At 36.0% G+C, this 21,459-nt stretch overlaps 1 protein-coding gene across 1 annotated transcript in view; it reads left to right on the plus strand.

The window, feature by feature from the left end:
• GPR158 (G protein-coupled receptor 158) overlaps window positions 1-21,459 on the plus strand; it is a 446,114-nt gene that overhangs the window by 421,429 nt on the left and 3,226 nt on the right. The window contains exons 8-10 of the mRNA XM_032396681.1: window positions 11,382-11,520; window positions 17,512-17,617; window positions 20,751-20,897. Of these exons, the coding sequence (XP_032252572.1) occupies window positions 11,382-11,520; window positions 17,512-17,617; window positions 20,751-20,897 (392 nt within the window). The remainder of the gene's footprint in view (window positions 1-11,381; window positions 11,521-17,511; window positions 17,618-20,750; window positions 20,898-21,459) is intronic.

Genomic DNA, 21,459 nt, shown 5'->3' on the forward strand with positions numbered 1-21,459 from the left:
ATTAGTGTCAGGAGTCAATTTAGAAAAGAAGAGAAAGTGATGGTTACTATATTTATAAACATGCATTCTGGATTAGCTTTACCTGTCGAAAAGGATCTATTTTTTAAAAATACAAATTAAAGAACCATTTGAAAGAGTGCAATACTAGTCTTCCCACTGAAGTAGAACTCTATTTAGAAATATGGGTCATAAATGTAAAAGATGGGTCTGTTCTGTTTTGCTTCCTGCCCAGGGCACCTCCAAAACTGCTCAGACAGCTGATTTGCCTGCCACAAGTGTTTCAGACAGGAAACAGGTTTAGAAACTGCTTGGGAAAATCTCCGAACTTCTATGAGACTCAGTTTCTTCTTTGAAGAAATATGTGAAAACAGAAAGGGGGAAAAGATGACTTTCAGAATCCCATTGTTATTTATATATATTTATAATTTTCAATTATCATGTTTGCCCTATATAAAAAATTGTGAGGTCAGCTTTAATGGAAAACAGATAAAGGTGTAAACATTGCGACCTTAAAAGACAGGTGAACATGGGGCAATGTTTTACAGGCCCAATAGTCTGGGACTTTTTTAATGATTTTTTTTTTAATCTGGTGGAAAATGAATTTCAAAATGTGAATGTTCCAGAGTATTTCTAGACTAGAGTTCCTATAAAGACTTAAGCTGCCATACCTCTTTGAAAATCATCTATAACTATAATAACTATAATAGTATAGTACTATAATACTGTAGTACTTATACTATTCATCATCACGTGGCTCAGCACTTTGAATTTTTCTGAGTATGTTTAAGTACATTATCTGCCATTCATATTCTTATATCTGCTCACCCCTCCTTTCTCTCCCAATCTAGTAGCTCTAACACTTCTCAACAACATTACCTAGATTGTTCTCAGTATATCCCTGACAACTAGCAAAGTATCTGTCAGCTCTTGATAAATATTTGCTGAAAGAATAAAGGATGAGCTCAGCTCCCTTTATCTTGTAATATCTTCTATGGTCAGAATTAGACCAGTGTGAGGAAAAATGTTAAAGCTAAAATTCCAGGAGTTACACAGTTGTCCCCACATTCATTTTAATGTGAAGTGTATGTTCAGATTTTGGGAGGTATTTTTGAGCAAGTTATAGAAACTAAATTGGCAGTCCTTGGCCTTTTATGAAATTCTACCTCTGACTTGTCCAACAGTCAGAATAAGAGATCGGTATAAATTTGGCATAGCAAATCAGAATTACAATTTTCAAAATACCACATAATGCATTTACAAATATTGAAGTAGAATGGAACTGATATGCTATGATAAAAAGTTTTATTTCACCATCCTTTTAGAGCTATGTAAAGGATGAGGGAGTTGTGACTGAGAAACATTCTTCTAAATTAATGGAAAAAGCAAATAAATATCCTAAAAATGTTGGTAGCAGGATTCTGAGATTTTTTTTCTAAATCTATTTACCCTATTTAGTAAGTTGGTAGTCAGTTGTGCATGTTCAGGATTTTGCACAATAGCAATAAAATTTTTCATGGCTAAAAAGTTAAAACTCTGTTACCCTAGGAGTTTCCTAATTTGTTGGTAAAAACTGACAAATGAGTAGAATTAACTCCTCATGCCTGAAATGCCTTCATAATGTCACCCCTAGCATAAGGAAGACCACCTGGATTCAGCGCTTGCAGGCAGGGTCCTCCAATATGGGGCTTCCAAGTTTGGAACGCATAAATTTAATAGAGGGGGTGATACAATGGAGTTCATTCTTTAGTTGGTTAGCAGTCAGTTTCTGACTACACATTCAAAACATAGACTGATGATAGTGAAACGTACCAGTGACCAAGATAAGTTAGAATAAGTGAGCAGATTCTTACCTTACCTACAAGAAACAAGGCGGCAAAAGTGTGACTAATAGACAGTAATGTCAAGGACATGGGGAACTTCCATTCCACGGCTAAATCTCTGCATCAGACTAGTTCAGATCTAGGCAAGCACAGAAATGTTTCCTTGGTTACTTCTAGAAGTTAGGTGATGATAATTTAATGTGATTTAAAAGGGACATAATTGAGAATAAAGCTATTTTGCTGCCTTCCTTAACTGAGTACAAGAATATATACAAAAAGTTCTATCCAGGTTTCTATTTACCTCCTCTTATTCCCTGTATCTTTCTTTATCACTGTTATGGCCTAACTCTTCTCAATCACATTTGTATGATTTAATAAATATTCCCTAACAAGGATTCTTTTATAAATTAAGATCTTTGCCCATGTCTTCATAGTTGTGAAAAGTCCAGTGCCTGAAGTATCTTGTGGTTTTGGGAACTTCTTAGAGCTTGACATTCCTTGCTATGTATTTTATTCACCAACTTTTAAAGAAAGACATAGAGAAAAATCCAGCAATAATCAAACAGGTATGATAAACTTGGGTTCACATTCCATTTGGGAATTTCTAAATATTTCGTTGTTTAAGGTAATCCCAATATTGATTCCCCCCACTATTCAGAAGTTCTAATTCATTTCCATGAATTTCACATGGAATGTGTTCACTGCAGAAAACATAATCTTTGCTTTCCTCTTCATTGACATGCTCTTCTTCTTTGTTCTCTTCCTTCCTGGTATAGTATTTTAAACCCACAAGATAGTATGTTCAGTAATTTAATTAGGCATATGTCACTATTTAGAAGGAACCAAGACTACAGTAACTGTCTTACTGAGTTATATAGGAAACTTCTAAAATAGCAATTATTTCTAAGGATTTAAATACTTAATTACCCTAGAAGATTAGGCTATCTTATGACAGGTGAAATGTGATATAAGCACCATTTAATGAGTGTGAGGGAAAATAGATTAGACTTCCTCTTCATCTGACTTAGATTAATGTTCATGATGTAGCTTCATGTACGTACATCTTCTTTTATTCTGTTGTACTGTATGTCTTAATCCACGCTGCATCACTTGTTACCACTTTAGAAAAGTATTTTTAATTTTTTTCTTTAAGATTTTATTTATTTGACAGGAGAGAGAGAGTACAAGCAAGGGTAGCAGCAGACAGAGGGAGAGGGAGAAGCAGGCTCCCCACTCAGCAGGGAGACTGATGTGGGGCTCGATCCCGGGACCCTGGGATCGTGACCTGAGCCGAAGGCAGACGCTTAACAGTCTGAGCCACCCAGGCGCCCCAGTATTTTTAATTTCAAAGGATAAAAGCCTTACCACATAGACGGTTTATTTGCCTTCATTTGGCCTACATTGCTAGAAACTCGCATATACTTTTGAAAGGTCTTGCTTGAGTGTTTTTAGAAAGAGTGAAGTGAGGGTTATTTTCTTATTTATTTATATACCTCTTCTGAAAAATATTTTGCATCTTTGAGGAGTATTTATTTATATGATGCTACAGGGCTAAACGGACAAATTATTTTGTATCTTAATTTTATCCTTACAGTGCCACTTTTCTTTTTGGAAGTTAAAGAAATTTTGTGATAGGGCTGGGGATTATTTTGGGACAGCTCCTGAAGGACATGGAGCAAGAGTAACTAAGATATCTGTGGCCATCACAGTTTCTTCTACGGAGTTTCAGCTCCCAGGTGGAACCCAGGAATTTTAAAGGGGGGCAGCGACATTAGGAAGAAAAAAAAGCCATCTTTTGTTGCTTGAAGAGAAATAGCCTATAGATTAACTCATTTGTCAAGAAGATTTTGGCAGATCTTTTCCTTGTATTAAAAGGACTGTCATAGTTTAAACAACAAGCTGTTAGTCCTTATGGACTGCAAGTTTCAGTGTGTTCTTACAGCTCCACATTCCGACTCCTGCAGTAATCCTAGAGAGCCTGGTGCTACCACTTCCTCTGAGATTAGATTACATAAGAGTAGAAAAGTGTGTGGGTTTTCAGTTTCTACTCCCTGAAACCCATTCCCCAAAGTAGTCAAAACTCTGGGATAAATTAAATAAGAAAGAGACCACTTGGCCAAGAAAAAGGCAGATTTGTAATGACCATGTGAATCCCCCACTCTGTGGTCAAGCAATGTCCTGAGCCAAGCCTAACTCAGCAAAATTGTCTCAAAGATTTTATAAGCTAGAAATTGAATGAGGAAGTTAATTTTTTTAACTTCCAAAAGAGAAAATGACACTATAAGTATAAAATTAAGGTATAAAATAAATTATTTTATTTTATAATAATTTAAAGCACCTTTAAGGTCACACAAAGAACTCCATCTCAAAGAAGTAAAATAATTTTACCCAAAGGTAGAATATAAACAAACAGAAATATAACCCCCACTATAATCATCCTAAAACCACTCAAGCTAGTCCTTCAAAGAGTATGTGTGAATCTAGAGAGTAGCCCAAGCAAAGGCAAATAATTGTCAATGCTTTCAGTCTTTAAAAAAGATGGACAATTTTAAATGTATTTTTTAAATGGTAACAAATAATCCCAATTCCAGCTCCCTCCTCAAACAACACACACGCAAATGATGGGGAGAAGGAAACAGAAGGATGTTACTAGAAGACAGACCTTGCTGCCCTGACACTGACCCTGTGCCCTGAGGGGTCCCCAATCTTATTCTGTCTTTGTGAGCTCTTCTTACATTCATGATCTTGAACGTGTGTCCATAAGCTGTGAGGTATCTGAATTTCACTAAATTCCTGTCACCTCATATCAAACTTTAAAAATCTTAAGTGTCCATGCCAGAGACAGAGGGGAGAAAATATACCTACTCTAACTTTCCCTCTCAAGACACAGTGGAGATTATGAAAAACTTGATCCAAGTTCTAGAAATGTGCGAAAGGAAGCACTAAAAAAAAGCCAACCTGCAAATGTGTGACTGTTCATGGCAGTTCTTGCCTCAGAGAGCTCCCTGGCAGTGCGCGGGGAAGGGAATAGAATCATCAAGTCACTATATGCCCTACACAGTTCGGATGATTAACAACAGTATTCCTTGGTATTACTACACAGGATCTCTGACACAAGCTTGAAATTGGGGCATTCAGAATTTTGTCCCAGCCTACAATAAAGCCTTTGTGCATGTAGATAATGTACAAAATGCATTTAGCACAGTGCCTGACACATTCAGCAGATGTTAGCTACAAAGTCAGATTGAGGGGACAAAAAGTCATTCCAAGTGGAATTACTAGCTGTTTACGATTAGCATATTAATTGTTTAAAATACAAACAATTACTGCTTGGAAAAATACTTGTTTTCTTCACTAGGGTTAAAACAATATTTCCCCGGGTTTTGTCTATGCCTGTTAGTAATAGAGCAAAAGAAACCCTCAGGCCAAGGACGTAATTTTGAGAACACTGAACTAAGGAGGGAACTAAGGAGCCCTGTGTTCCAGGCTCTGCTCTGCCGTGAACACTGTGAGGGCAACAAGGGTACAAGGTTCTCCACAGGCATATTCCGTAGCCCAACACTGTCCATCCCTTGGCTCACTGCTTCCAGAGAGCTGAGGAGGGAGCAGACAGACATTCCTGCCTCACTGTCCTGCCTGTGAAACCCACTGCAACATCCCCCTTCTCCATCACTCTCTGTCCTAACGCTGAATAAATTGACCTCAGGCAAACAGAGTAACAGCAATTCACCAACCACCCCTTGACAGCCATATACACACTCAAAAAAGTACCCCAGACTACATGGTCTAATAAAGTCACTTCTAGCTTCAAAATTCTATCAAAGGTATCATTCTCATTTTTTTAAGCATTATAACTCTCGTAACTGTACTAATTTTAACCAAAGAAAAGGCAACTAAGCCTCCAGAATATCAAGGCTCCTATATGCCAATTGAACCCAGAACACTGGAACTTGAGCGACTCTCAAGCATTATTGAAGTTGTTTGATTTAATACTTCATGATCTTCTGTGCCACCTACCATGTTATTAGCATAAAAACAGTAAACATAGATAGAAGTTGAAGGAGAGAAAAATGTTAAAAGAAATACTTGGACATTAAAATAAATGAAACCTAAATGCTTCATTTGTATATTTATTTGTGCCACATAAAAATATTTTTAAAGGGGCTAAGGAAGTGTAAAATGTTATTAAGAAAAAATGCTTTTGCAACATGGCAAAGCAGGGGACCACCGCTAGAAAGACATTTGTACTTTGAAGCTGTTTTTTTCTCAGCCCTTGTGGGTGTTCTAAGATCACAGAGCTGAGGCATCTTCAGTGTCCAAGAGCTGATGCAAATTCTCACTTCTTTGCTTGACCCAGCCCTTTGGAAAGATTAACGTGAAATCACTTTCACTATGGTCTATTAATTTTTAAAAGGCTATGATAGTTAACTTTCAAACTGTTATCCCTTATAGATTAAAAGTAAAATACCTCAGTTTTCTGAAAGCCCTATTTGGATCTTTAAATATAAATGCAATTCCCTTTTTAACTATACTCATGCCTCCCATCAAAATCATTTAACAGCAGAAATTATTTTCTAAAGCAGAAGCATATTTCAACTCCCACGTAATAACACTGCAAAATTTGGTAACATCTGCATATTTTCTTTCCTAATTGCGATGTTAGTTTGAAGTTAATTATATGAAACTGATTTTTTCCCAAGCACAACTTTCATATGTCACATTTAGTTTAATTGGTACTTTGAATAATAAATTGTTTTTCAGCTAGAGCATATTGTTTGATATTGCTAATGAAATGATTTTAATGTTAAGCTTAGCTATTAGGAGGAATCTCATTTTATCTCTTATTTTTTAATATAATTCTACATTGTAGCACCCTAATTAACCTAGCCATTTTCCCTTTTTTTTTTTCAATCTTCAGGATAACATTATATAAAAACGCTACAATAAGTGGCAGGGAATAGTTTCTTTAAAAGAAGATAGTGTCAGTTACATGTGAATCCTTCAACTTCAGCATATATTTGTGCTGGTGTTGTTTAATAATACTTTTGCATTCACTATTCTTAAGTGCCAGACACATCACTATACCCTTGGTGGCCCATCAGTAAATAGCAGTTGCCACTATTAATTATAATGCCAGTATAACCTTTAGATCATGTATAGGCCTGCAGTGTTAGATGGAGTGGCAAAGTAACAGAGAGTCTACATCTCTAATAACCTGAAACTGGTATCATTTATATTCTTTCAATTCAACAAATATTTATTGAATTTTATCTATGTATGCTCAGTACTGTTGCTACCTAAGTAGGCAAAGGCAGAAAAAATAATTGAAAGACTCAATTCCCTGTTGAATCATTATATTGTACGCCTGAAATTAATATAACACTGAATGTTAATTATACTTGAATAAAAAAGTAAGTAAATAAATAAGACTCGCTCTTTGCTGCGAAGGTCGTAACTAGTTGGGGCTAAGGAACGGAGTGATTAGTAAGACTCCACAAACAATTTTCTCTCGGTTATATATTGTGTGGCATTATTCTCTGCATTGTGTAAGAGATTAGATAAGAGATTAGAGGAAGGAAAATTCAGTGCAAGGTAAAATCAATTCAGGTGGCTTTGTGATGGAAGTGGGACCTAAGTTAAACAATGAAAAACTGGATGGGATTTGGAAATGTGGGTGAGAGGATATTTCTTGTGTGAGCAATAGCATGAACAAACACTCAGAAGCAAGAAGAATCTTTGAAGTGTTCAGAGGATGAGTGTGCCTAGGTCAGCTTAGAGTTCATGCTGGGGAGCATTGGAAGATCATAATGGACACATAACATGAAGTCACAGGGGCAAGGAGTGCCAGGACCAAGCATTTGTAAAAGAATAGTAAGCCACTGAAGATTTCTGAGTGAAAATGGATGCAGTAACTCACAAAAGCCTGGCCTGAGGGTCAGCAACTAGATAAGTCAAGGACCAAGAAAAATATACAAGCACAAAAGAATAAAGCCAAGCAAAGTGGGCAGCTAACATGAAACCTGGGTGGCAAGAAAGTCTTAAAAATGAGGACATGTCTGCCCAGGCAGGAATCCCTTATAGTCTTCCTTTTGGGGGCAGGAATTATTTCCCGGGTCCTAAGTGGGTATGAGTGAATCCTATAATGGAAATGTGAATCAGCTAACCCAAATGGAGTACCAGAGATTTGGACAAATCCTGATGTAATCAAAGTGGAGTTTCAGTAAATGAAGAATGAACGAACCCAGGGTAAAGCCAGGTTTAGATGGGGCAGTTGAAAAATAATTGTAACAAATAAGGAATGACATGGTATGTGCTTAAAGGGTAGTCACTGTGGGCGTTGAGAGGAATGATATGTATAAAAAACAGCTGAGAGTAGAAATGTATCAGTGAAAGGCAGCACTGAAATTTCAAACCCGGGTAAACAGGCAACAGCAGTACCATGGACAGAAATACAAGAGTTGGGAAGGAAAGTTCTACATTCTACACAAAGACCTCAGCATTTCCTGATTTGCTTTTCCTAATCCAGTAGAACTCGGCTGGAAAGAACAATTATAGCACATGGCCAGTGGCCAACATACTGAATAATTGGGACTGAATAAATCTCATGGAGATCTTTGAGTATGGCTTATTTTTTATTTGGCTTCTGACCACATCAGGGTTTTAGAGGAATAAATCCCACTTGGTCGTGGTGAATAATCCTTTTAATGTACTATTGGATCCTATTGGCTAGTATTTTGGTGAGAATTTTTGCATCCATATTCATCAGGGATGTACTTCTGTAGTTCTCCTTTTTGATGGGGTTTTTGTCTGGTTTTGGGATCGAGGTAATGCTGGCCTCATAAAATGAGTTTGGAAGTTTTCTTTCCATTTCTATTTTTTGAACAGTTTCAGAAGAATAGGTATTAATTCTTCTTGAAATGTTTGGTAGAATTCCCCTGGGAAGCCATCTGGCCCTGGGCTCTTGCTTTTTGGGAGATTTTTGATTATTGCTTCAGTTTCCTTACTGGTTATGGGTCTGTTCAGGTTTCTACTTCTTCCTGGTTCAGTTTTGGTAGTTTATACTTCTCTAGGAATGCATCCATTTCTTCCAGATTGTCTAATTTGCTGGCATATCGTTGCTCATAATATGTTCTTATAATTGTATTTCTTTGGTGTTGGTTGTGATCTCGCCTCTTTCATTCATGATTTTGTTGATTTGGGTCCTTTCTCTTTTCTTTTTGATAAGTCTGGCTGGGGTTTATCAATCTTATTAATTCTTTCAAAGAACCACCTCCTAGTTTTGTTGATCTGTTCTACTGTTCTTTTGGTTTCTATTTCATTGATTTCTGCTCTGATCTTTATTATTTCTCTTCTCCTGCTGGGTTTAGGCTTTATTTGCTGTTCTTTCTCCAGCTCCTTTAGGTGTAGGGTTAAGTTGTGTATTTGAGACCTTTCTTGTTTCTTGAGAAAGGCTTGTATTGCTATATACTTTCCTCTTAGGACTGCCTTTGCTGGATCCCAAAGATTTGGAACAGTTGTGTTTTCATTTTCATTTGTTTCCATGAATTTTTTAAATTCTTCTTTAATTTCCTGGTTGACCCATTCATTCTTTAGTAGGATGCTCTTTAGCCTCCATGTATTTGAGTTCTTTCCAACTTTCCTCTTGTGATTGAGTTCTAGTTTCACAGCATTGTGGTCCGAAGATATGCAGGGAATGATCCCAGTCCTTTGGTACCAATTGAGATCTGATTTGTGACCCAAGATGTGATCTATTCTGGAGAATGTTCCATGTGCACTAGAGAAGAGTGTGTATTCTGTTGCTTTGGGATGGAATGTTCTGAATATATCTGCGAAGTCCATCTGGTCCAGTGTGTCATTTAAAGCCTTTATTTCCTTGTTGATCTTTTGCTTAGATGATCTGTCCATTTCAGTGAGGGGGGCGTTAAAGTCCTTTACTATTATTGTATTATTGTTGATGTGTTTCTTTGCTTTTGTTATTAATTGGCTTATATAATTGGCTGCTCCCATGTTAGGGGCATAGATATTTAAAATTGTTAGATCTTCTTGTTGGATAGACCCTTTACGTATGATGTAGTGTCTTTCCTCATCTCTTATTATAGTCTTTGGTTTTAAATCTAATTTGTCTGGTATAGGATTGCCACCCCAGCTTTCTTTTGATTAGCATGGTAAATGGCTTTCCACCCCCTCACTTTAAATCTGGAGGTGTCTTTGGGTCTAAAATGAGTCTCTTGCAGACAGCATATCAATGGGTCTTGTTTTTTTTATCCAATCTGATACCCTGTACTTAAGGGATTTTCAATAATTAGGGCACTGCCTATTGTTTAATTACTGACAGAAATATGCTGACAGGTTGGCAGGTAAATAACTTGGCATATGGGAATGGAAGTCAGTGTTTCAATAGATACGCAAGTAGGTTACCTCGAGGTGATGCATTTGATGAAACGTTTTCTCCAAATTAAAGCTTTCTTCTTTATTCTTATTAATTAGATATTATCTTCTTTAGATGCTATCTTCCAATGAGGTCATGTTGCTAAGACATGATAAAATGGATTGAACAATTATTGGTCAGAATGAATTAAAATAGCAATGTTCAATTTGAAAAAAAAGTCAAGTGAGATGTTTAACAATAAGAACCATTTAACATGTGTTTTTATTTATTCCTTTATTTATCTAATATCTACTATGTCAGAAACCATGTTAAGTGCTTTCTATTCATTATTTGATTTCATTAACAAATAATCTCATGAAATATGTACTTTTGTTATTCTCATTTTCCAGATAAGGTAACTGTGGCCAGAAAGGTTAAGTTGCCTCAGATTATACAAAGTTAATTAGAGATAGAGCCAGAATTTCCAATCAGGTCTAGTGTGAGTCTGAAGCCCTTATCCTTAACTGCTATCCTATGCTTGTCTCTTCTGGCTTGAGCCCGCAAACAAGGTGATTGTGAATTTTACGAAGACTTCAACACTCCACCCACAAAAGATATGATTTCTGTCATGTGTGAAGAAATAATGGTTCATTTATAAAATATGCCACTGAATGTTTAACAACCTATTTTCTCACATTTCTGGCAATGGGTATCTTTATGTTGTGGAACCAGATTCAATACAGTAAGAGCTTAAATTTCTGGAAGCTACATATAAGCACATTATAAGCCTTTGTTGCCTTGAAGACTTCATTATGACCCAGATGCTCTATGAATATTTCAAACTTAGGTTGGGGATGTGGAAAATTATTTTACAATTGTTTGAGGAAAAAGCCAGGTATTAGCAAAAGAAAAATCTGAGAAACCAACCACTGTTTTAAAACAAACAAACAAACAAAAAACAGAACAAAAACCAAACTACCTTTGAAAAATCTTCTGTTACACTGAATAAAATCTTAAAATAAATATATGTCATATGTTTTCATATATGAGTGACATTTTGTATGCATCTATTTCTAACTGAACTTATGTTTCTATAACACAAAAAATGCATGCTAAAGAACTTAAATTTTGCATTTTTATTCACCTGTAAAACTAATGGAAAATTGTTTTTCTTTTTTTTGTTCTTCTCACAGCTGAATTTTTATTCCTCTTGTGGGGTGTTTATCTCTGCTATGCAGTGCGGACAGTGCCATCAGCATTTCATGAGCCACGCTATATGGCTGTTGCAGTTCACAATGAGCTCATTATCTCTGCTATATTCCATACAATTAGGCAAGTGCTCTGTGGAGCTAGTAAATAACTGTTTTGTTTCTCTGATGTGTTGCAGTTTAATTTAAATAGCAAAATTGGATAACACACATAATGGAAAGATTTAGGAAGGATAGTGTTTTTAAGTTGACTAATTTCTTTGTCACAGAAATGCCAAATGAATATAGTTCATTTTTTTTTTTAAGATTTATTTATTTATTTAGAGAGGGAGAGGTGGTGGAGAAGGACAGAAGGAGAGGGAGAGAGAAACTCAAGTAGACTCGGCACTGAGCACAGAGCTCAAACACGTGGTGGAGAGGGACAGAGGGAGAGGGAGAGAGAAAGTCAAGTAGACTCTGCACTGAGCACAGAGCCCGATGTGGGGCTCAATCTCAGGACCCATGAGATTATGGCCTGAGCCGAAACCAAGAGTCAGACACCTAACCAACTCTGCCACCCAGGCACCCCTATAGTTTTGTTTCGTTTTGTTTTTTAACTGCTGTTCTTAGTTCCTTCTGTTTTGTTATCACATTTATTTGAAAGTTAACTTGATATTATTGTATTATATTAAACCACTTATGGGAATGTCATTGAATGTTGTTATGATATATAATGCTTTTTGTTCTGAAGATATAAAGCAACACATACTTACATTATAAAGTAGATGTAGATAAATTGTCTATGTTTCCATTCATGTTAGTACACTGGTTTACATTTTTAAAATCTTAATACTCAGATAGTCAACTTATGTGTATTAATTCTGCTAAATGCAAAACTAAAATACCACTCCAACCCAATGACTCAATTTTCATGTGCAATGAAGTTTTATCACTATCATATTTTAGCAATGACTTTCTATTGGAAGGAGTATGGCCTGGCCTTCCATTTTTTAATATCCCTTTTATTACTATAGTCGGTAAGTACAAAGGAGGAAGAAAGTAGCTTATGATAAATGAACAAAATGAAATATGTATGACTTCTGAGAATTTATACCTATTTATATCTGAAAATGAAATGAAAACCTCAGTGAGAACAAAAAAAGAAATCCTATAATTCAAAAAGCAACAAAAAGATGTCATTCATTTGCTCGACAAAGTTAGGACATACATAAGAATTTAATGAGAAATTTTGAATATTTGTCTTTTCCCTCAATTGAAAAACAGAGGTTAACAATAGTGGGAGTCAGAGTGGGAAAGTGTGGATCTATGGAAGTTTTAGAAGATATTTATCATTTCTCACTTTAGTCAATAATTATAAAATTGTATCTTGCACTTATAGGGATAGATGTTGCCAGAGAGCAGTTGAACCTTAGGCATACCTATACTTTTTTAACTTTTAAGTAAGAAGGGAAGAATTTATGATTTGACAACCCTAGAAATTCCATCAAAGGGTCAGGAATCAAAGGAAAATTTGCCTTTGTCCTTGCTTTGTCTTGCCCCCTCTCAAGAAAGAGAGAAAAGAGAAAAAGAGAAGAGGAAGGAAAGATGAGAAGCAAAATATGATGTTATAAATAGTCAAAAAGAAGGCTTTCTCACTTCTACTCGGACTAGAGCTGAAGGATGTGAGAGGGGATGCCCTGGGTCCACAGTGTAGTGAGCACCAGAGAACACTCTGTCACGGGCAGGGCTCCACAGTCTTCACATATCTCCCAAACCATCTCCCAAGAAAAGTTGCGTTTTTGTTTTTTGTTTCCAGAATATCAAACACCTGTGTTTCAAGATATAACAAACATGCTTCTCTAGAACCATTTATAAGTTAAATGCTGTATTAACAAACCAATTAAAGAGTCATAAGCATGCCAGAAGAAATTTACAGACGAGTTTAAATGTCTTCTGTTGTCAGAATGTGACCATGTCATGCAAAGGGTTTTCTACTTTTGCCCTACAATTAGCTGCTGTATTAGAATCAAATTAATTGCCCAAGAAATTAAATCTGTTCAAAGCATTTACCTAAATTGATCTTTATCCTTTTCTATCTTAAGATTTGTATCTGTTTCATTTTCATCAAGTATGTTTTTTCAATGGACTTTGTTTTCCTTTAAGATTTTATTTAGTTGTTTAACACATAGATAGTGAGAGAGAGAGCACAGACAGAGGGAGCTGTGGCAGAGGGAGAGGGAGAAGCAGTCTCCCTGCTGAGCAAGGAGCCCAACGGGGGGGGGGGGGGGGGCCTTGATCTCAGGACCCTGAGGTCATGACCTGAGCCGAAGCTGATGCTTAACTGACTGAGCCACCCAGGTGCCCCTCAATGGACTTTACACTCTCAACTTGCCCAAGCAGGCAAGGTAAAGTTACTTTTTAAATGAACTTTAAAAAATTCCTATTAAGGCAATAGGTGGTTATTACAGATAAATCATAAAATGATAAAAAATAAACTCCCTAATCCAACCACCCAAAGATGGTAAGCACTGGTAATATATTAGGATATCACTTTTAGATGTTTTTATATGCTTGTGTATATTTATGACACATTACATTTGATAACTCCCTTTTAGGAATGTCACAGCACAAAGTGACATACCGAGAAGTCCTGCTGTAAGGAAACCTAGTTAACTTTGTTTAACCAGTACTTTCCAAACCATTCACCATGATTTCCCCCAACCCTCAACTGACATCTGATAATAGCAGCCACTCTTCAGAAAATTCTGTTTTAATACTGGGCCGAGATGAGGAAACGTATTCTAAATATTCATTCAGAATAGCTTTCTGGGGGCACCTGGCTGGCTCAATCAGGGAGCATGCATGCGACTCTTGATCTCAGGGTCATGAGTTCAAACCCCACACTGCGCATAGAGCTTGCTTTAAAAAAAACAAAAAAGAAGAAGCTTTCTTACTTTCCTTAGGTCTTTCCTACAGAGTCCCAGACAACCCATCAGCCTAGCTGGGTTCACATAGACACAAGTTCTGACTGAATTGTTCATATTGAACCTAGTAGACTTTGTGTTGTAGACAAGATCAACTTTCCTCGAGACAACTGTGTAGTCCCCTTTAAGTTTTGAATAGGGAGGACTTCTAGTGGTAGCAAGGTGACCGGCCTTGGTAGGCTTTAGTATTTTCAAGCCTAAGAAAACTTGAATGGGAAGCCCAACTTTTAAGTTCCAAATTCGACTTACCTTTCTGCATAGACCAAACCCAATTAGATTGTGGCATGTTGGCTTCAAAGATTTATAGTATAGATTAGCTACTCTGTCTTGGAAATTTCATTGTATGGCCATAAAGAACCAAGGACGGAATTATAGTTTAACACAGTAAATCTACGGAACACTGATTTTAGGGAGATGAGCAGGGAGAAAGCAATAGGCAGTAATAATTAAAGGAATCAAGTATATACAATTTCTTATTTACATGTGAACTGAATTCATACATGCTGTGGTTCCAATGTTGATAAAAGACCAAGAATAGGAAGCAATAACATAATATAAATCAACTGGACCCATCTTTGTAATTTTTTACTGGAATTCAATAATATTAAATAAGGCATCCAACATCAGCAAATATATTCACTGTCAATAAGCATATATATTTGTTCTGGTTCACTTAAAATATAAAATTATACATATATAACTGTGTATACGTATATACATACATAAGTATATAAACTTAAAGCTATGACTACATATTTATATATAGATTTACTTTTATTCTCACCAAATTGCCAGATCAAACAAAAATAAACTAAAAGGATTAAGTCTAGAAGTCTAATAATGCAGAAGGCATTTTGCCTAATCTGTTCTATAATCCTTTACTAAGTGTAGAGCAAAGCTTTGGAAAAGTGCAAGACTTTTAAAAGTTTGCTTTTATTCTTAACCTCAATTTTTAACTATTTCTATGTTCCTGACTGTTAGATCTATTTTTTAGAAGTTGGAATAGTCTTTTAAAGAAAAATCTTTAAAAAGACTGCAAAACCCAATTTTTCTTAAGATATTTCTATGCAGAACTGCAACCTAACAAACCTAGCAGTATTTAAACGCTGATTAATTTAAGGGCAATTGATGTTAGTATGTAGTACTTCAAATAAACTTTTTGGAAGACTCAACATTTTAATTTAAAATATATGTAACCCTTGTTCCTTCCAGATATTGTCAAGCTAGCTTAAAGTTCACTTGTGTTGGCATTTGAGATAGAAATTTCCAGTGCATGAGAACACTTTTAGAATGTAAATCCATCTCCTTTGATATAACTCTCTGCTCCAGTACTGGGAATGACCCCAGCAGATTTGGATTATATAATTTTCCAGGTCACAATTTTATATTGCTTCTATGCCTCAGTACTATGCCTCAGGTACTGTTACTTGGTACTGAGTATGATGATCTGATTTCAGTGCTTAAAAAAATCTCACCTGACCCAGCACAGGATCTGTCAAAAGTCTGTCACCCCTGAACAAAGTGAATATTCATTTAGTCATATTCAAGGCAGGTATAAAGCCACATTTCTCACTAAGGAGTTAGAGAATATGTTGATTCATAAAATCCTATTTGGTTATAGGTGAACTATCATGAACTTTCTGTACTTCTGTGTATATATTTTAAGCCCATTTTATGTCTCCAAACACAGAGGAAACTATCTCCATTTTGAACAACTCTTGAGCTTCCATTTTAGCTTGATTTTGGGGGATGGTGGGAGAAGGTGAGAAGACGGGGGACAGGATGGAGGTGAAAATGAGGAAGAAATCCCCTTGATAGAAATTTTGTTTTAAGTATTAATAATACTAATTTACTTAGTAAATTTGTCATGAATATGGCATAATGCAGGTATAAAATTAGTTTCTTCTATTTTTAGATTCATGTGTTTTATGATTATATCATAAGCATTTTCTTAAGATGTTAGCTTTTCAAATATGATGATGTATATCACTGAATCAGAATGCTAATTCTCTAGGGATGCCTGGATGGCTCAGTTGATTGAGCATCTGATTCTCCATTTCAGCTCAGGTCCTGATCTCAGGGTGGTGAGATGCACCCCACAATGGGGCTCTGCAATCAGCGGGGAGTCTGCGTCTCTCCTTCTTTCCCTCTCCCTCTGCCCCTCCCATTGCTCGCCTTCTCTCTCTCTCTCTCTCTCTCTCTCTTTCAAATAAATAAATAAATAAATCTTTTAAAAAAATGCTAATTCTCTAATTCCAAACACAATAAAATCTCATATTTAGCTTTCATGGATAAACAATGCATGGAAAAAAATTAAAAGAAGAATATGATTGCAAAATGACCTTAATAAAAGCATCACCTGGTTCTGTAAAAGAATGAGTCCTTAAAACCTGAGTTTTAGTTTGTACATATACTTACTGATTTATGAAAATATTCCAAAATCACCAGAGTAGGTATCAGTACTGAATTTTTCCTGTACATGTTTCTCTACAGGACTGTCCTAGAACAATTTTATAAATTCCTCAGCAAAATATGATTTTAAATTATTTTAAAACAATTTGATACTTCACAACAACTAAAATTTTTATTTTAAAAAATATGTTTTATAAACCATTAGTATATTCATTTTATCTATTGAATTATCATTTAAGTCTCTGAGGCCATTCACAAAGACAGATAATTACCTACTCTTTTTTTTCTTAGTTTTTTCTTAATTAATGTTTCAAAGGAAAAAGATTAGAATCAAGAGTTAGGTGGCTGTGTCTTATAACCCAAATTTGCCTGAAGCCACTAGTTTATAAATCTGTTCTTCTTTTGAATTCACATATGTTCACTGCTTTTACTTAGGCATTCAATTTACATACAAAATAATTATTCCAGGAAATGATTAGCACATTATATAACTATATGCTGTCTTTCTTACTACTGATAATTTAAAATAATAAATAATAAAGAGTTCATGTCTTATGCATCCAGTCAGGGTTACTTAAGGCCTATTCTGTGATGAAAATGTATGCCACAGAAACAACAGTACAACTTTTCTCATGCTTGCTCGCTTTCTTTTAATACACTGAGGAAAAAAGATTCCAAGTATCCTAGTGTTTTAAATAGAGATCTTGTTGGATTACTAACTTGGTGAATTCTCATTTCAGATTCGTTCTTGCCTCAAGACTTCAGTCTGACTGGATGCTAATGTTATATTTTGCACATACTCATTTGACTGTGACAGTCACCATTGGGTTGCTTTTGATTCCAAAGGTATTCCTTTAACATTACTTTTCCCTTGCAAGACAGTTATTTCAAATAAGCATGGAGTTGTTTCTCCTTTAAAAAAATATCTGGCAATATAGGGAAAGGGAGGTGTGGAGATTTGCTTGACACATAACATGTTTTTAAAGCTCCCTCCTCAGGAAACTAAATGTCTCTTTTCTTTTAGGATTTATTAAACATCCCATGTAATTTTTAAATGCTTCAATTTGTACAAAACCCATCATCTGGTTTGGTTCTTTCTCAAATATTTTGATATACAGATATGATTTAATTATGGATTCAAGGTAACTTTTATTGTAGCTGTAACATCAAAATAATTTTTAAAGACAATTATCCTATTCTAAGAACCCTCCTGTTTGGATTTACATTCAGGAAGCATTGTGTTGTAAACATTCAGAAAATTTTTATATAAATAGTTATAATATTGTGTATAGAAAAATCTTGCTTTATAATTATAGATTCTGGCAAAGACTTATCTAGAAGCATACCAAAGTGGGGGGAAATGGGCCAGCACTCAGAATACAGAGATTATGAATATATGCTCCACCCACACTAGTTATACAGTATGACACTAGCCAAGACTCTTCATCTCTCTGAGGTTCAATTTCTTCATCTATGACATGATAGTAATAAAGCTGCTTACATTGAAATAATATGATATCAGAGTGTGTGGAAAAAACATACAAGTTAGAGCATTATTATTATTTTCCTCATTTACACATAGAAAAACAAAATAGTAGAACATTATATATCTGTATTAGTACCACACAATATAATATTAGCACAGTTGAGACAAGAATTTGTGATTGCTTGTCATCCACTCCAGGCTTTACCTCCTCTCACAAGCAAAACATTGAAATTCAGCCTGATTGAAAGGGCAAACAAATGTAAACAGAGCAAAATGCCTATTTTCTTCCTTACTTGAATTATACCAGATAGCTACAGTTTTCATGGATTAGTCTGTTACTGCAATTTCTCTTACCCATTTTCATACTTTGCATTATATGATTACATTTTTATTAGATGGATGTACTGTATACCCAGACTGTTCATTCAATTGTAAGAATTGAAAACACATATTCATACAAAGATTTGTACATGAATGTTCCTAGCAGCCCTATTCATAATAGCTGAAAAATAGAAGCAACCCAAATGTCCATCAACTGTAGAAACACAATGTGATGTATTTACACAGTGGAACACTATCCAACAATAAGGAATGAAGCACTGATACATGCTACAACTAGTACAGACCTCAAAAACATTACACCAAGTAAAAGAGGCTAGACACAAAAGGCCACATCTTGTGTGGCTCCATTTATATGAAATGTCCAGAACAGGCAACTCTGTTGAGACAGAAAGTAGGTAAGTGGTTGCCACTAGCTGGGGAAGAGGGGAAATGGAAGTGACTGCTTTCATGGGTTTAAGGTTCTTTTTTGGGGTGATGAAAATATTCTGGAATTAAATAGTGGTGATAGTTGCACAGCACTGTGAAATACCAAAAATCATTCAATTGTACAATTGAAATTTGAGAATTTTATGGTATGTGAATTATACCTCCACTTCAGATAATTTAACAAAATCATTGAGGCGCTTTGCTAAGCACGGTTCTATATCCTGGAATAAGACTAATGAACAGATAAAAATATGTGCTCTTGTAGTACTTATATTTTGGAGAAGGGGAAAACAGAAGAAATAAATAAGATAAATATTTAAAATACTATTTTAGATAGATATAAGTACTCAGGACAAATAATAAAGCAGAAAATGGGCAATATCTGACAAGTGTTTCTTAAACTCAAGATCATCTCCGAGACTGCACTCAAGAAGAACAATTCCACTCTTATAAATAACCTCTGGGTGGTTTCCTAGTAGCATTTGAGATTTTGGAGGAGAGGACTGTGTTTTATTCATCTTTAGAGCCTTAAATTCCTGACACATGTTGGAACCACAGATGTCGTACAAGAGTGAAGGAAAGATTTACCCGTTTCTGTGGTTTCTCAGTTCCAATTACAAAACATTCATGATTCCTTACATAGAGAATTGCTGTTTCACAAGTTATATTATGTTCACCTGCCCACTTAAATATTTTAACAAACATTGACAGTAAAATAGCTCTGTATCATGAAAGGGTGATCTGTTAATTTTTTAAAGGAATATTTGACCTGATGACAAGCTGGGAGAAGAGAACCCATGTTCCCTAGACCATTCTCTCAGTTTTCATAGGAGAGTCAGTTGGTTTATATGTTGTGTGAAGTGGTGAGATTGTTTTGCGTCTCCCTGCTTTCCATCATTTGTCCGAATCACTTCTCCACGTCTCCATTTGATGAAGAATAGAGATAGCAAGAGTCCGCGAAACTGAAAAATATCCAAAGGCCACATGGAAAGAATAAACATTCCTCAAAATGTAATGAGGGAGGAACTTGAGAATACTGAGCTTGAGAAAAAAATTCTGTAATTTCAGTGAAGGTTTGAATTTTAAACTTAGATATCATCACTTTAGGCTGAGAGAGCACGGTGCTCCAGAGAGCTTCCGTGAGTTGTTTCCAGTCTCACTGTCAATGCAGTTGACGCTAGCATTCAGATCTCCTATCCCCTAGGTCTTGGAGGCAGCTTTTTTGGAGCCATGTGTACTAGACTCAAAGTCACTGTCTGTGATCAGGGCCAGTTGTACCCCTCGGTGACATACAGCCTCCTCTATGTGATGCAGAATGACAAACACAAGGTAGACCCTACTGCTCAAAAGAAATCTTTCCCTCCAGCTGCCAGTGGGTCTAAATTGCTTGGAGAACATTTGTGTGGGTTTTTCTACTTATTTTCATTTTCAGAATGCAAATATCATGTATGAGGAGTAATGTAAGTGAACACTGGGAGCCTGGAGAAAAGACAAGGATGAAAATAGGAGTCGGAGAAGGAACCACATATCAAGATGGCCTAAGAGCTCTAGCGTGTAACATGAAAAGCAAAACACAAATATAACAGCAAATCTTTTATAAGGAATTTGGTAAATGAGTTAATCTAAGCTGAAGAAATGATGTGAACATTAGAACCTTTAGAAAATTGTTCTGCTCTGTCTGCCAGTGGGTTAATGTCTGCAGCTCACATTGTGTCTCTATTGCAGTTTTCACATTCAAGCAATAACCCCCGAGATGACATTGCTACAGAAGCATATGAAGATGAGCTAGACCTGGGCCGGTCTGGGTCCTACCTGAACAGCAGCATCAACTCCGCGTGGAGTGAGCACAGCTTAGACCCGGAGGACATTCGGGTAATGCCAGTATTTCAGCCTTCCTATTTCAGGCTCACCTCATGCACATAGGCAAGCATGTGTGGGCTGATGTATGCGTATGTTCACCTGTGTGCACATGTGCCCAGAGAGAAAAAGAGAGGGGGAATGTGTGTGTGTGAGAACTGAAAACATCGAATGCAGAGTTAACCCAATTCTAAAACACACATCATGGTAGAAATTACACAGACCAATCTTGATAGTCTCAACTGACTTATGAGCAGTTGTAATGATGAACTTTCACTATTTTAGATAGATGTAAGTACTCAGGACAAATAATATAGCAGAAGGTGATACATGTTCCCTACTATGGTTTATGACATTTTGCTGATGGAAAGGAAGTATAGATCTGCGAGCAGAGAGCCCAGATTACTGAAAGTAATCTGTGCCAGTACATCAGCATTTGGACTAAGAAGCTGCTTTTAGTAATTGATAGTCTCCTGTCCCCTAAACCTAACCCAACATTAGGGGTAATTTTATCAATGGCTACATGATGCTTCCAATATGGTTTAGGGATATGGTTTGTCAGTGGACAATATGCTGT

The sequence above is a fragment of the Phoca vitulina genome, unplaced genomic scaffold (assembly GCF_004348235.1).
Source record: "Phoca vitulina isolate PV1807 unplaced genomic scaffold, GSC_HSeal_1.0 scaffold93, whole genome shotgun sequence".
Classification (NCBI taxonomy): domain Eukaryota; kingdom Metazoa; phylum Chordata; class Mammalia; order Carnivora; family Phocidae; genus Phoca; species Phoca vitulina.